A 13832-nucleotide genomic window follows, 5' to 3' on the forward strand; every position below is an offset into this window, starting at 1 on the left:
GTGCTGGTAAATTTTGGAGATGACAAAGGGTTTTAGTTGCAAGGGGAAATAAAGTGGATGTAGAGTTTGCAGGCCAACTCAAACCATCAATGGGTTGAGAATGAAAATGTACAGAAACAGGAGGTGGGACAAAAGATTGAGGTTATTAGCAAGACTCCAAACAGGAAGGCTTTCATCCTGTTAGAGAAGAAAGAGAAAAAGTCCCATCTCGACAATGACATATAGAGGTAGCCATACATCATTTCTATTATCTCAGAGCTACCATGCATATAAAACGGAAAGACTGTTCCAAGATGATAAATAACCTAAACATTATAAGAATCAGTGTCCTTGTTTGAACATATTTTTGGATTACAAGTTCAGAAATGCTGTATTGACAGAATGTGGAGTTTGTATGTTCTCACTGTGATTGTATAAGTTACTTCTGGGTGCTCCAGTTCCCTCCCACATCCCAAAAATGTGCAGGTTGAGAGGCTAATTGGACAATGTAAGTCGCCTCTGGTGTGCAAGTGAGCACGATAATCTGGTTCGGAATGTGGGGAGAATAAAATGGGTTGGTGTCAAATTCATGTGAAAAATGGGTATTTGAAGGTCTCAAGAGTACTCTGCGGGCATAGAGGCCTTTCTCCACTCTGCACCACACTATGGCTCTAATGTACAGAGGATATATAGAGTATTTTAAATATATGTTAATGGCTTATATTCATAGATCAATAAAGCATAGAACAAGCCCTTTGGCACACAATAATGTGGAGGTGATAGGTTTTTGATTAGTCAGGGCGACAAAGTTTAAGTCGGGGAATAAGGCAAGACAACAGGGTTGAGAGGGATAATAAATCAGCCATGATAGAATGGCGGAGCAGAGTCAATGGGCCAAATGACTTAATTCTGCTCCTATATCATGGTTGTAAGATCTATATTCTGTCCACTTATTGCATTTGCATGTACCTATCTAAAAGCCTTCTGAATGCCGCTATTATATCTTCTTCCACTACCATCCCTGTGTAGAAAAAAACTTGCCCAGACAATCCCTTTAGTCTTTCTTCTTCTCAATCTTTGTCCTGTTGTATTCAACTTAAAACTTTGCACTCTAGTATTCTATACTCTGCTCATGGACAAGTAATGCTCATGTAATGAATATCCCTGTTACTTGATAAAAGGTTTACCAGATAAATGGCTTACATCAACCTCAAAGGACAACCTCCCTTCTTTTTGGAACTGGTAAACTATTTGAATCTGCAGTCAATATCCACCACAAAGAAGCCCTAAACCTTTAACTTTTAGTTGAAAGCTGGTAACTTTCTCAATGAACTCAGAAACACTCTATGTGGTTGGTCATTCATCAAAAAGAAACTGTCTTTTTATTTTCAAAAGATTAACAAATTAAATGTAACCCCAAAATATTTTGTGCATTACTCACCCACAGTCATCGATTCTGGGACAGCAGCTGCGGGCAGGAGACCAGGAACGCTGGCCTGAAGAGGAGGACTGACTTCAGTACTGTGTGACGCAAACAATACAGTACATCAGGAAACAACATTTACCTTAGCATCAAGAGTATTCAGTAAAAGAAGCCACTGTGGCCTCTGTGAAAATTTATTTCATACTGTATAGCTTGGCATGATGGATAGCAACTAGAATATTTCAGAAAAGGAAATCAACCACCAAAGCAACAGTCAATGAGAAATACAATAAATATTACCTGTATTGAAATTGGGATCCTTTCTGGGCAAGTTCAACAGCAAGTGTGGCATTTTCATGTTCATCACAGTATACCAAGTTATCAGAAGTGCCATCTGCAATACAATATTACTTAAATAATTTAGCTACACAAGTTAATTAGGTACAGAGAAAATACAAATAGCTCCACTCATGACAATTCATTTCCTTCAACGAAGTAATTTTCTCAATTTACACAGATCCATTTATTACGTACTGGCAGACTTTGAGAAAAAAAACTTGCTGGGTACTTGTTATTATGCACAACCTTTCAGTGTGAGCAATAATTTTAAAGATAGTTTAATCATGACAGTACACAAATCTTATAAATTCAGAACTGAAAATGTCATATGCATTTCATCATATCATTTTCAAAAAGCACTGGCTACCAGCCATAACTCAGATCAAACCTGCTTAATTTGCAGTGCTAGCTACCATCTATAATCAGCTTCAGGGATTAGTTACACAAATATCATCGCACATTAACACAAAACTCAAATCCACTGTATTGAAATATCTTCACTTTGCTATTTTCAAGACAATTTACATGCTCAATTTCAGCATGAAATTACAATTTTGGCTGAAAAACAGGTTAACTGCATTCCAGAACCCTTCAGGTTATTGAGATACAACCTACAGAAGGCCATCATGAGAACAAAAAAGCAGTTACATATGAAGCTAGGATACAATCAGATGCACAATGCCTTTGCTGGTGTTTGCATGCCATTACCTTTTATAAAGCAAAGCTTAACAGTATAAATCACAGTGATGCTTCATTCCCTGATGACCTCAACACCTTTTATGCATGTTGAAAAGAAGGATAAAACAACACCTGTGCAAATCTCTGGCAACTTCATGAACTCTGTCTTGGAGGTCTTCAAGATGGTGAACCCTCACAAGGCATCAAGCATTTATGCCATTCCTGGCAGGCTACAAAAACTTGTGCTGACTAATTGGCTGTGGTGGTCAAAGACATCTTCAAGCTCTCATTGCTGCAGTCTGAGGTTACCGCCAGCTTCAAAAGGACATTAATCATACTGCTACCCAAGAAGAAATGCCTCAATAACAGTCACCTGTTAGCGCTCAGATCTACTGAGATGAGCAGCTTTGGGAGGTCGGCAGTAACTAGGATTAACTCTTGACTAAACAAGAACCTGGGTCTGCTGCAATTTGCCTACCGCCACAACGTGTACAACAGATGCAATCCCAATAGCTCTCCACTCTGCTTTGGAACACCTGGACAACAGCAATATATGTCAGACTCTGCAGTTAAAAGCTCAGTGTTCATGACCATCATCCCCTCACTTTCATTGAGGGGTCAGCAGAGGAAAGGGTAAGCAGCTTCAAGTTCCTGGGTACCAACATCTCAGATACTCTATCCTGGGGCCAACACATTGCTGCAATCACAAAGAAGGCATGGCAGAAGCTATACCATGAGAAGTTTGAGGACATATGGTATGGCACCAGAGATTCTTGCAAATTTCCACAGATGTAGAATGGAGAGCATTCTGACAGGTTGCATCACAGCCTGGTTTGGAGGCCAGTGCACAGAATCAAAAGAGTCTGCAGAGGGTGTAGACTCAGCCAGCTCCATCACAGACACAACCCACCCCACCATCACGGGCATCTATGAAAGGCAGTGCATCATGAAGGCAGTAACCAACATTAAAGACCTCCACCATCCAGGACATGCCCTCTTCTCCTTCTCTTCCACTACCTTCAGAAAGGTGGTACAAGAGCCTGAAAACCTCTTCCCAACATTTTAGAAACATCAGATTTCTGAATGGTCCAGGGACCCAGAAACACTACCTCACTATTCCTCTTTTGCACTATTTATTTTTTGTAACTTCTAGCAATATCTTATGTCTAACATTGTACTGCTGTCACAAAATAATGAATTTCCCAACACGCCACTGATAATAAACTGGATTCTGATAAGTGTAGCTTGCATGTTTTTCATATAGATCAATTCATTACTGTTACGAAGGATGAACAACTCTGATGGGCAGAAGGGTGCAGAGTGGCCCATGCCCCCTCCTTTTCGGAGAATCGCAAATCGCTACTATTTCAATGCTGTTATCAAGGAAGTAAGAGAGACAAAGGAAAGCTGCCAGGGCAGTTGTTATTGATAACAGCTCATGAAAGTTAATGAGAGAGACACAGCTAAGGTGGATCATCTCCTACTAACAAAAGAAGAGCGGAACCATTGATTACTGCTATTGTCTTTTGGAGAAGGATTGTTTACTTGGTACTGTTCTATTCATTGAAACCCCTCGGGGGCAACCAGAGTGGGCTGGTTTGATGGGTTATATCATCCCAACCTGATTGACACCTGAGACCCTGTGAGTGGGGATAAAAGTAAGGTCTGGGGTAACACCCCTCAGATGCACCAGGAGAAATGCTAGTGAGCATCAGAACCCCCACGAGACAGGGTGGGAGATCGGAGACTGAACGAAGGGTCGGAAAATTGTAACTCACAGTGTTTTGTAGTGAGACCAGTGGGGGCTTGTGTGTGTGTGTCCACCCTTGCCTGGGTGCTGAGTCCACCACGGAAGAACAGTCTAGCTAAAGGACGGAGGGGTCATACATAAATGGCCACAACAACGACGGATCAAAATCATAAAGGAAGGTTGGCAAGATAATAGCTGTTACTGTTCACACGTACTCTCTCTCTCTCCAACAATTGCAACACAGCGACCAACAACTACCACAGCCTGCATGAACTGAACTGAACTTTATATTTCCATCTGACAATTCATTATCCCCTAGACAACAATAGAGTTTGTTTCTTATTATTATTATACCCGCACTTTTAGGTTTAGTATTGCTGACGTATACTATCTGTATATTTGCATTGATATTATTTTTGTATATTTTTACTAATAAATACTGTTGAAAATAGTATCACCAGACTCCAACGGACACTTCTATCTTTGCTGGTAAGACACCCAGTTACGGGGTACGTAACATTACAAAGAACATCAAGGTAGTACAAGGTAAGACAATAACAGATGCAGAATAAAGTGTAACAGGTACAAAGAAAATGCAATGTAGATGGACAATAAGGGGCAAAGTCCTAACTAACCAGGATATGAGGTCAAGTCTATCTTATCGTACTAGGGAAATATTCAAATGTCAATTAACAGCAGGGTAGAACCTGCCCTTGAGCATGCTAGTACATACAAACCCCATTTCTGGAAAAGTTGGGATATTTTCCAAAATGCAATAAAAACAAAAATCTGTAATATGTTAATTCACGTGAACCTTTATTTAACTGACAAAAGTACAAAGAAAAGACTTTCAATAGTTTTACTGACCAACTTAACTGTATTTTGTAAATATACACAAATTTAGAATTTGATGGCTGCAACACACTCAACAAAAGTTGGGACAGAGGCATGTTTACCATTGTGTTACATCACCTTTCCTTTTAATAAAACTTTTTAATCGTTTTGGACTGAGGATACTAATTGTAGTAGATTTGCAATTGGAAATTTTGTCCATTCTTGCTTGATATAAGACTTCAGCTGCTCAACAGTCCGTGGTCTCCATTGTCTGATTCTCCTCTTCATGATGCGCCATACATTTTCAATAGGAGATAGATCTGGACTGGCAGCAGGCCAGTCAAGCACACGCACTCTGTGTCTACAAAGCCACACTGTTGTAGCCCGTGCAGAATGTGGTCTGGCATTGTCCTGCTGAAATAAGCATGGACGTTCCGGGAAGAGACATCGCCTTGATGGCAACATATGTCACTCTAAAATCCTAATATACGCCTCAGAGTCAATGGTACCTTCACATACGTACAACTTACCCATGCCGTGGGCACCGATGCACCCCCATACCAACACAGATGCTGGCTTTTGCACCTTTCGCTGATAACAATCAGGATGGTCGTTTTCATCTTTGGCACGGAGAACTCGACGCCTGTTTTTTTCAAAAATTAGCTGAAATGTGGACTCGTCTGACCACAGCACACAGTTCCACAGTCTTTCCGTCCATCTGAGATGAGCTAGGGCCCAGAGAACTCGCCAGCGTTTCTGCATAGAGTTGATGAATGGCTTCCTCGTTGCGCAATACAGTTTCAAGTTGCATTTCTGGATGCAGCGACAGACTGTGTTAAGTGACAATGATTTTCCGAAGTACTCCTGAGCCCAGGTGGCTATAATTGTCACAGTAGCATGACGGTTTCTTAGGCAGTGCCGCCTGAGGGCTCGAAGATCACGCGCATTCAACAGTGGTTTCCGACCTTGCCCTTTATGCACTGAGGTGTCTCTGAATTCTCTGAATCTTTTCACAATATTACGTACTGTAGATGTTGAAAGACCTAAATTCTCTGCAATCTTGTATTGGGAAATGTTCCTTTTGAACTGACTAACAATTCTCTCATGAATTTTGGCACAAAGGGGTGAGCCACAACCCATCCTTGCTTGCAAAGACTGAGCCTTTGATGGACGCTACTTTTATACCCAGTCATGATACCTCACCTGCTACCAATTAGCCTGCTTAATGTGGAGTCTTCCAAACCAGTGTTACTTGAATATTCTGAGCACTTTTCAATCTTATTTTAACTCTGTCCCAACTTTTGTTGAGTGTGTTGCAGCCATCAAATTCTAAATTTGTGTATATTTACAAAATACAATTAAGTTGGTCAGTAAAACTATTGAAAATCTTTTCTTTGTACTTTTGTCAGGGCTCATGTGAATTAACATATCACAGATTTTTGTTTTTATTGCATTTTGGAAAATATCCCAACTTCTCTGGAAATGGGGTTTGTATTTTCAAGTCTTTGTATCTTCTGCCTAATGGCAGAGGGGAGGAGAGAGAATATCTAGGGTGGGTGAGATCTTTGATTATGCTGAGGCAGTGAGAAGTACAGACAGAGTTCATGGAAGGAGGCTGGATTACGTGACGTGCTGAGTTATGTCCACCATTCTCTGCAGTTTTTTGTGGTCATCAGCAGAACAGTTGGCACATCAAACAGTGATGCATTCATATAGAATGCTTTTTATGCTGCTTCGATAAATTGGCAAGTGTTGGCAGGAGCAGGCCAAATTTCTTTAACCTCAGGAGTACAGGAGTTGGCGAGCTTTTTTGGCCATGGCATCTACATGGTTGGACTAGGACAGGCCACTGGTGAAATTCACTGCTACAAGCTTAAAGTGTTCTGAGAGTAGAAACTCTATCAAGGTTTGTTGATTATCACACAAGATCCTGTCAATAACCAGATTGAGATTTTAAAAGAATCAAAGAACGGACGCAATGGGTCAATCATGGTTCCAAAGTGAGCTATCGGTTTAGGTACTGGAACAGAAGATTTGCTGTAGGTCCATGATATATTGAGCAACAAATATTGTTGTATATCACTCTGCTGCATTGTTGGACACGACAGCATACTTTAGTCGTGCTGTGATTCGCCAGACTGACCTACTGAAGAACAGATTACACATTTAATTGAATGGGGATTTCACACCTAGATATGAAATGGGGGGGAAAAATAATTTTCTACTTTAATTTTTACTTTAATACTATATTTCTGAACAGTAACAGCTTTTATCTACTGCGATTTTAATAGTCTTAAATACCTCATCAGGAAGCAAAGAAAAACTGAAACAAATTTCTGCTAACTTTGACAGGAGAGCTCTACCCCAAATTCTCATATCTAGTCCAAGGTTCTTACAGTCAACCCACAGAAGTGCACTGCCATCATCTTACTCACCACTGACACCTCACTTTTCTCCACTGGACACTCAACTGGCCCCCCACTTCAGGCAATGGAGATTCCACTTACCAGCCAAACCAGCTCAATTCAACTCGCTGTTAATTTTCTTAATATTATTCTCTGATGAAATTTTAACAAGAAATTTATTCCGGCTTGAAAGTTGTGAACTTGCAGATTTTCACTCTATCTAATAATTAAGCCTTTGTTAAGAAAACTATTCTTTATTTGACATCTTACATGTTAAAACACTTCAGTTCAAATTAATGAATGCTTTACCATTGAACTTGAATAAGGAAGGAAAAAGAAAATCGTACTGCAATTTGCCCTGATCTAGCTTAGTTTCAGTTTATTTGATAAAGATATCCATAAAGAAGACACTCAAAGCAGACAAAATAATGAGAATGAAAGGGAAACACATGGGGAAAAAATCTGTTCTTCAAAAGAGGTCAATGATGCATTATAAAAAGAAAAATGGGATGCAATGCCCGATTTTGAATAGGTGATCATACTTTAATGAAGCACCAGAGGGAGCTACCGGCTAATAAAGAATCATCATCAATCACTGAGTTTTCATCGCTTACCAGACTGAGAGCAGGAACCAACTGCAATGACCGGAAAAAGGATGTCAGAACTGTCATTGTCATTCAGAACTTGTAACGTATTCCAGCTGGACATTTGTGAAATGGAGATATTTTCCACAAGTGGTCTGAAGGATTGAAAAACATGACAAAATGTTATATGCAAATAAGCAAACAATATATTTTGAAAAATTGCAAATCATCTTCCATGGCATCAATCTTTCTCTCTTTCTCTCTCCTGCAACAGTTTGCTTACTTTTCACTCAAATTCTTTCACATGTGTATGCTTCAGCATTTATTTTGAATCTGATTCCTGACATTCAATGCGCAGGATACTTTTTAACTGAGAGAAACAGATCTATTACATAATCAAACAACTCCATTACTTTTACTACCTCAAGATGTTCTATTAATTAATTTTAAAGGATTACTGATTCACATAAATTAAAAAGTTACAAATTTCCAAGCAAGTTACAGGATAAAATTATAACAACATGGAAGACCAGAGAATTTTTTCCGTATGTCTGAACATACTTATTCAAATTCTAAATCTCAGATTCAATCTCAGTCAGATTAGGAACTAAAATCTCAACAATTAAAATTCTGATCTAAAATGATACAACAGCACCAAAAGATTTACATTTCATAACTTAAAGTTTAATAACTACTTTCATTCAGAAGGAAAGAACTCCACCAATTAAATAATTTGACCACTTTGTACTGTATCTTCAAATAATTTACTGAATGAAATTATTCATTAATCTGCTGCTACTGGGATGTATTAGAATTATTTTACCACCTTAAAAATGCATGTTAAATTTTGTTTAAATCTAACCTGGAATATTTCCCACAATTCATTATATTTAAGGGCTCTAACAGATGACAAAACATGGGCAAAATATACATTAAATGTTATTTTATTTTAATGTTGAACCATAATACTTCCCATTTTTGCTATCATATGTAAAAATCCTTTCAAGAATGGTGAAAAAATATAGAGTACCTATTGCTAGGAGCCATCATAATTAATTAAAAGAAAATCAATTTAAATAAAAAGTCTAGCATTTTACTGCACAGAGCTTTAAGTTCTTTTCACTTAATCTTTCAAATTCTAGTCAGCAGGAATGAATAAATAGCATAAACTCTTATTGATTTTAAAGCCATTCACAATTATTAAAGAGAAAATATCAGCAAAGTAAATTAAAAATATTACTTTTGTTTGTATTCATTCAGGTGAATGTGGTCATCACCAGGAGGTTTAATAAAACACAGGTCAGCACGGTAGCGTAGTGATTAGTGCAACATTTTACAATAGCCAGCTGTAAGATTGAGGTTTTATATACTGTTGTCTATACATTCTCCCCATGACCACCTGGGTTTCCTCTGGGTATTCCGGTTTCCTCCCACATTCCAAAGATGTAAGGTTAGGGTTAGTGAGTAATTACCATAGTATGTCAGCCCCAAAAGTGTGGCAACCAACATAATCTCTTATCTGATTTGATGCAAAACAATACATTTCACTGTGTTTCACTGATGTACATGTGACAAATAAAGCTAATCTAAAAACCTATTTAATATTCATTGCCATTGCCTCTGATTCAAAGAGGCAGGGATAGGTGACTGTCATTGGTGCCTCTGGAGTTGCATACAAGACAGATCAGTAAAGGAGGGCAAATTTCCTTCCCTGGAGGTAATGAGTGAAACAGAATTTTTTTTTACCATCAATCCACTGCTTTCATTCATGCCACTGCCCTTTTTAATTCTAGATTAATTTAATTAAAATTTGACAGCAATCATGACCAATTTGAATTCATTCTTAGAATAATGGTCCACACTTATTGATACTGTTCCAGTGACTGGACTATTGCATTATGGTACCTCATAATACCCAACTGCTAAAAGACAACTGTATCTGAAATGATTTATGGATACCACGTGCTAAAATTGAACAAGCTGAGTTTTCTCTGAACAGTTATCTTACCATCAGCAATCTGACATTTCAAATGTGATTTGTGCAACAGAGAAGAGATAGACAAAATGTCTAGGCTATTAATGTGAAAGGTTAAACTTCTGATGATAGATACTTAGTCTTGGCTTTTAAAAAGTCACATTTTTATCTGTGTTTAACGTTTAGAATATTTGCATACTCACAATATTATGAAGTTAAAGATTATAGGCTTATTATCAGGGCATGACAATGGGGTTTCAGTGAGATGTGAAATATAGATTTGCACCCAGAAGAAACAGCATCAGAATATGGAAATCCACTGGGGTATCAGTTCCTCAAGCTTGTCCACCACTCAATCAGATCTAGTCGATATGAAGCTCAACATTTATCTGTTTTTGCTTGATAAACTTAATTAAATGTTTTCAAATGTTGCCCCTAAATACTAAAATAGTTTCTTTATTCCAAACTTCAAATTGTTTCTCTCCATTAATTATTTGAAATTGTTTATCTTAAACATCTCAATCGCATAACTCCCCAATTTTCCTTAACAAAGAGATATAATGGAAATAATATTTATAATTCAACTCTTTAAAGTTTTATACTATTCTATGGAATTTGCACTGGACCCAATATAGAAATACATTGTTTTTGATATGGCGTGCCAAGAATGAAAAACTCAACAAGCAAACTAACCACAGCTCTCTTCTACAAGACTTACTGTGCTGATCAGCTTAACTTTACTGATGACCTTGGGATTTCTTCATCTTATTCAACAGTACCACTCGGCATTAAAATCAAACAACTGAGGCAAAAAAAAATAATATCCTGCCAAATGCAATACATTTGATCTATCCACAATTTCCACTTCCCATACCCAACACAATTCCTGGTGCACGTTTAAATATTTATTTTACATTTTAAATGCAGGAAACTTTGGCATCACTTTGTCTCTACCTGACTGCCAACCCCACCTATGCCTTTCAATTTTTAAAAACCTCTATCAAGTCTCCCTTTATCCTCCTCCACTCTAAGTATAACAACCCGAATTTGTCCCACCTGTCCTTATAACTCATACCCTTTAATCCAGTCAGTCACCTGCTAACCAGCCTCTGCGCCTTTTCCACAATCTCCACATTAAAGGCGGAGATGAATTGGCATACAAGAGGGAGATTGAAGATCTGCTTCAATGGAGCCACAACTACCATCTCTCACTGAACATCAGTAAAACCGAAGAGCAGATTACCAACTACAGGAGGACAAAACCAAAGCTCCATTAGCCACTGTTCATTAGGGAATTCGAGGTGTAGAGGGTCAATAACTTTAAATTCTGTGGCACTTCTATATCAGAGGATCTGTCCTAGGACCAGCACAAAGGCAGCACGACAGCACCTCTACTTTCTAGAATTTTGCACAGATTCAGTATGTCATCTGAAACTTTTGACGAGCCTCTGTAGATGAACAGTGGAGAGCATCCTGACTGGTGTTTCTTTATAAAGCCATGATAAAACCAACGCCCAAAAATGAAAAATCCTACAAAGGTGGTGGATGCAGCCCAGTCCACCACAGGAAAAGTCTCCCTCACCATTGAGCACAAGAGAGATGCCACAAGAAAGCAGATCTATCATCAAGGACCCCTACCATCCAGCTCATGCTCTCTTGTCACTGCTGCTATCATGAAGGGGGTACAGGAGTCTTGGGTCACACACCATCAGATTCAGGAATAATTATATTTCAATTATCAGGCTCCTGAACAAGTGTGGAAAACTTTACTCATCTCAACTCTGAACTGATTTTCACAACTTACCTACTCACTTTCAAGGACTCCACAACTCATATTTTCAGTAATATAGGAAATCAGGTTTATGAATAGCCCGATTTAAACTTGACATTAGACAAATGGAGATGGAACTGGTACTTTAATGATAAAGTTTGTGCCATGGACTAAGCAAGTTGGCTGATCTACCCTCTGATTAACTGACAGAAACTGTGACTTATCTAAGTTTGGATGTCAGACAATCCTACTGATATGACAAGAGGAAAAGTAATGTTAAGGCAGATAAACAGACACTGAACACAAAGTACACTGCAGATGCTGTGGTCAAAGCAACACGTACAACACGCTGGAGGAGCTCAGCAGGTCAGGCAGCATCCATGGTAATGAGCAGTCGACTTTTTGGGCCGAGACCCTTCGTCAGGAATGAAGAGGGAAGGGGCAGGGGCCCTATAAAGAAGGTGGGGGGGTGGGCCGATAGGTGCCTGGTGAAAAACCAATCAGAGGGAAGATCAAGGGGTGGGGTAGGGGAAGCTGGGAGCAGATAGGCAGGAAGGGTGAAGGAGGAATGCAAGAGGAAAGCACTGTGTAGTAGAAGGCAGCAGAATCATAAAAGAGGTGATAGGCAGCTGGAAGAGGAGGCAGAGTGAAACTGGAATGGGGGAAGAGAGAGGGAGGGAATTACTGGAAGTTGGAGAATTCGATGCTCATACCAAGGGGCTGGAGGCTACCCAGACGGTATATGAGGTGTTCCTCCTCCAACCTGAGTTTGGCCTCATCATGGCAGTAGAGGAGGCCATGTATGGACATATCCAAATGGGAATGTGAAGCAGGGTTGAAGTGGGTGGCAACCGGGAGATCCTGTCTGTTGTGGCGGACGGAGCGTAGGTGCTCAACGAAGCAGTCCTACCAACAGCGTTGGGTCTCGCCAATGTAGAGGAGGCTGCACTGGGAGCATCGGATGCAACAGATGACCCCAACAGACTCACAAGTGAAGTGTTGCCTCACCTGAAAGGACTGTTTGGGGCCCTGAATGGTGGTAAGAGAGGAGTAGGGACAGGTGTAGCACTTACGCTTGCAGGGATAAGTGCCAGGTGGGAGATCCGTGGGGAGGGACTTGTGGACCAGGGAGTCGAGGAGGGAACAATCCCTGTGGAAAGCAGAGAGGGGTAGAGAGGGAAAGATGTGCTTAGTGGTGGGGTCCTGTTGAAGGTGGCAGAAGTTGCGAAGGATAACAAGCTGCATCCGGAGGCTGGTGGGGTGGTAGGTGAGGACAAGGGGAACACTGTCCCTGTTGTGGTGACAGGAGGATGGGGTAAGGGCCAAAGTGCAGAAAATGGAGGAGATGCGGGTGAGGGCATCATTGATGACGGCAGAAGGGAAACCACGATCCTTAAAGAAAGAGGACATTTGAGATGTCCTGGAATGGAAAGCCTCATCCTGGGAGCAGATGCGGCGGAGACGGAGGAACTGGGAATAGGGAATAGCAATTTTGCATTTGGTAGGGTGGGAAGAGGAAAAGTCGAGATAGTTATCAGAGTCAGTGGGTTTATAGAAGATGTCAGTTGACAGTCTGTCTTCAGAGATGGAGACCAAGAGATCGAGAAAGGGGAGAGAAGTGTCCGAGATGGACCAAGTGAATTTGAGGGCTGGGTGAAAGTAAACAGACACTGAAGATTTTCAATTTATATACAGTAGATATAAAAAGTATTCAGCCTCCATGGAAGTTTTCATGTTTTATTGTTTTGCAACATTGAATCACAGTGGATTGAATTTCTTGGCACTGATCAACAGAAAAAGACTCTTCTCTGTCAAAGTGAAAACAGTTTTCCACAAAGTGATCTAAATTAATTACAAATATAAAACACAATAATTCATTGCACAAGTATTCACCCCCCCCCCCCCCACCATTCAATATGACACACCAACTCACTGGTGCAGCCAATTGGTTTTAGCAGTCACATAATTAGTTAAATGGAGATTTGTTTTTGGAGACCCGTGTGTAGTTTCAAGGCATTTCAATTGATTGTAGTAAAATACACCTGTAGCTAAAAGGTCCAACTGCTGGTGAGGCAGTATCCTGACAAAGACTAC

General features: G+C 39.8%; 1 protein-coding gene across 4 annotated transcripts in view; it reads right to left on the minus strand.

The window, feature by feature from the left end:
• snx29 (sorting nexin 29) overlaps nt 1-13832 on the minus strand; it is a 572982-nt gene that overhangs the window by 463288 nt on the left and 95862 nt on the right. For all 4 annotated transcript variants that reach the window (XM_059979337.1, XM_059979336.1, XM_059979338.1 and 1 more), the window contains 3 exons: nt 8023-8147; nt 1703-1796; nt 1421-1500 (listed from right to left, as the gene is read on the minus strand). In XM_059979337.1, the coding sequence (XP_059835320.1) occupies nt 1421-1500; nt 1703-1796; nt 8023-8147 (299 nt within the window). The remainder of the gene's footprint in view (nt 1-1420; nt 1501-1702; nt 1797-8022; nt 8148-13832) is intronic.

Source organism: Hypanus sabinus, chromosome 9 (assembly GCF_030144855.1).
Source record: "Hypanus sabinus isolate sHypSab1 chromosome 9, sHypSab1.hap1, whole genome shotgun sequence".
Taxonomy (NCBI): domain Eukaryota; kingdom Metazoa; phylum Chordata; class Chondrichthyes; order Myliobatiformes; family Dasyatidae; genus Hypanus; species Hypanus sabinus.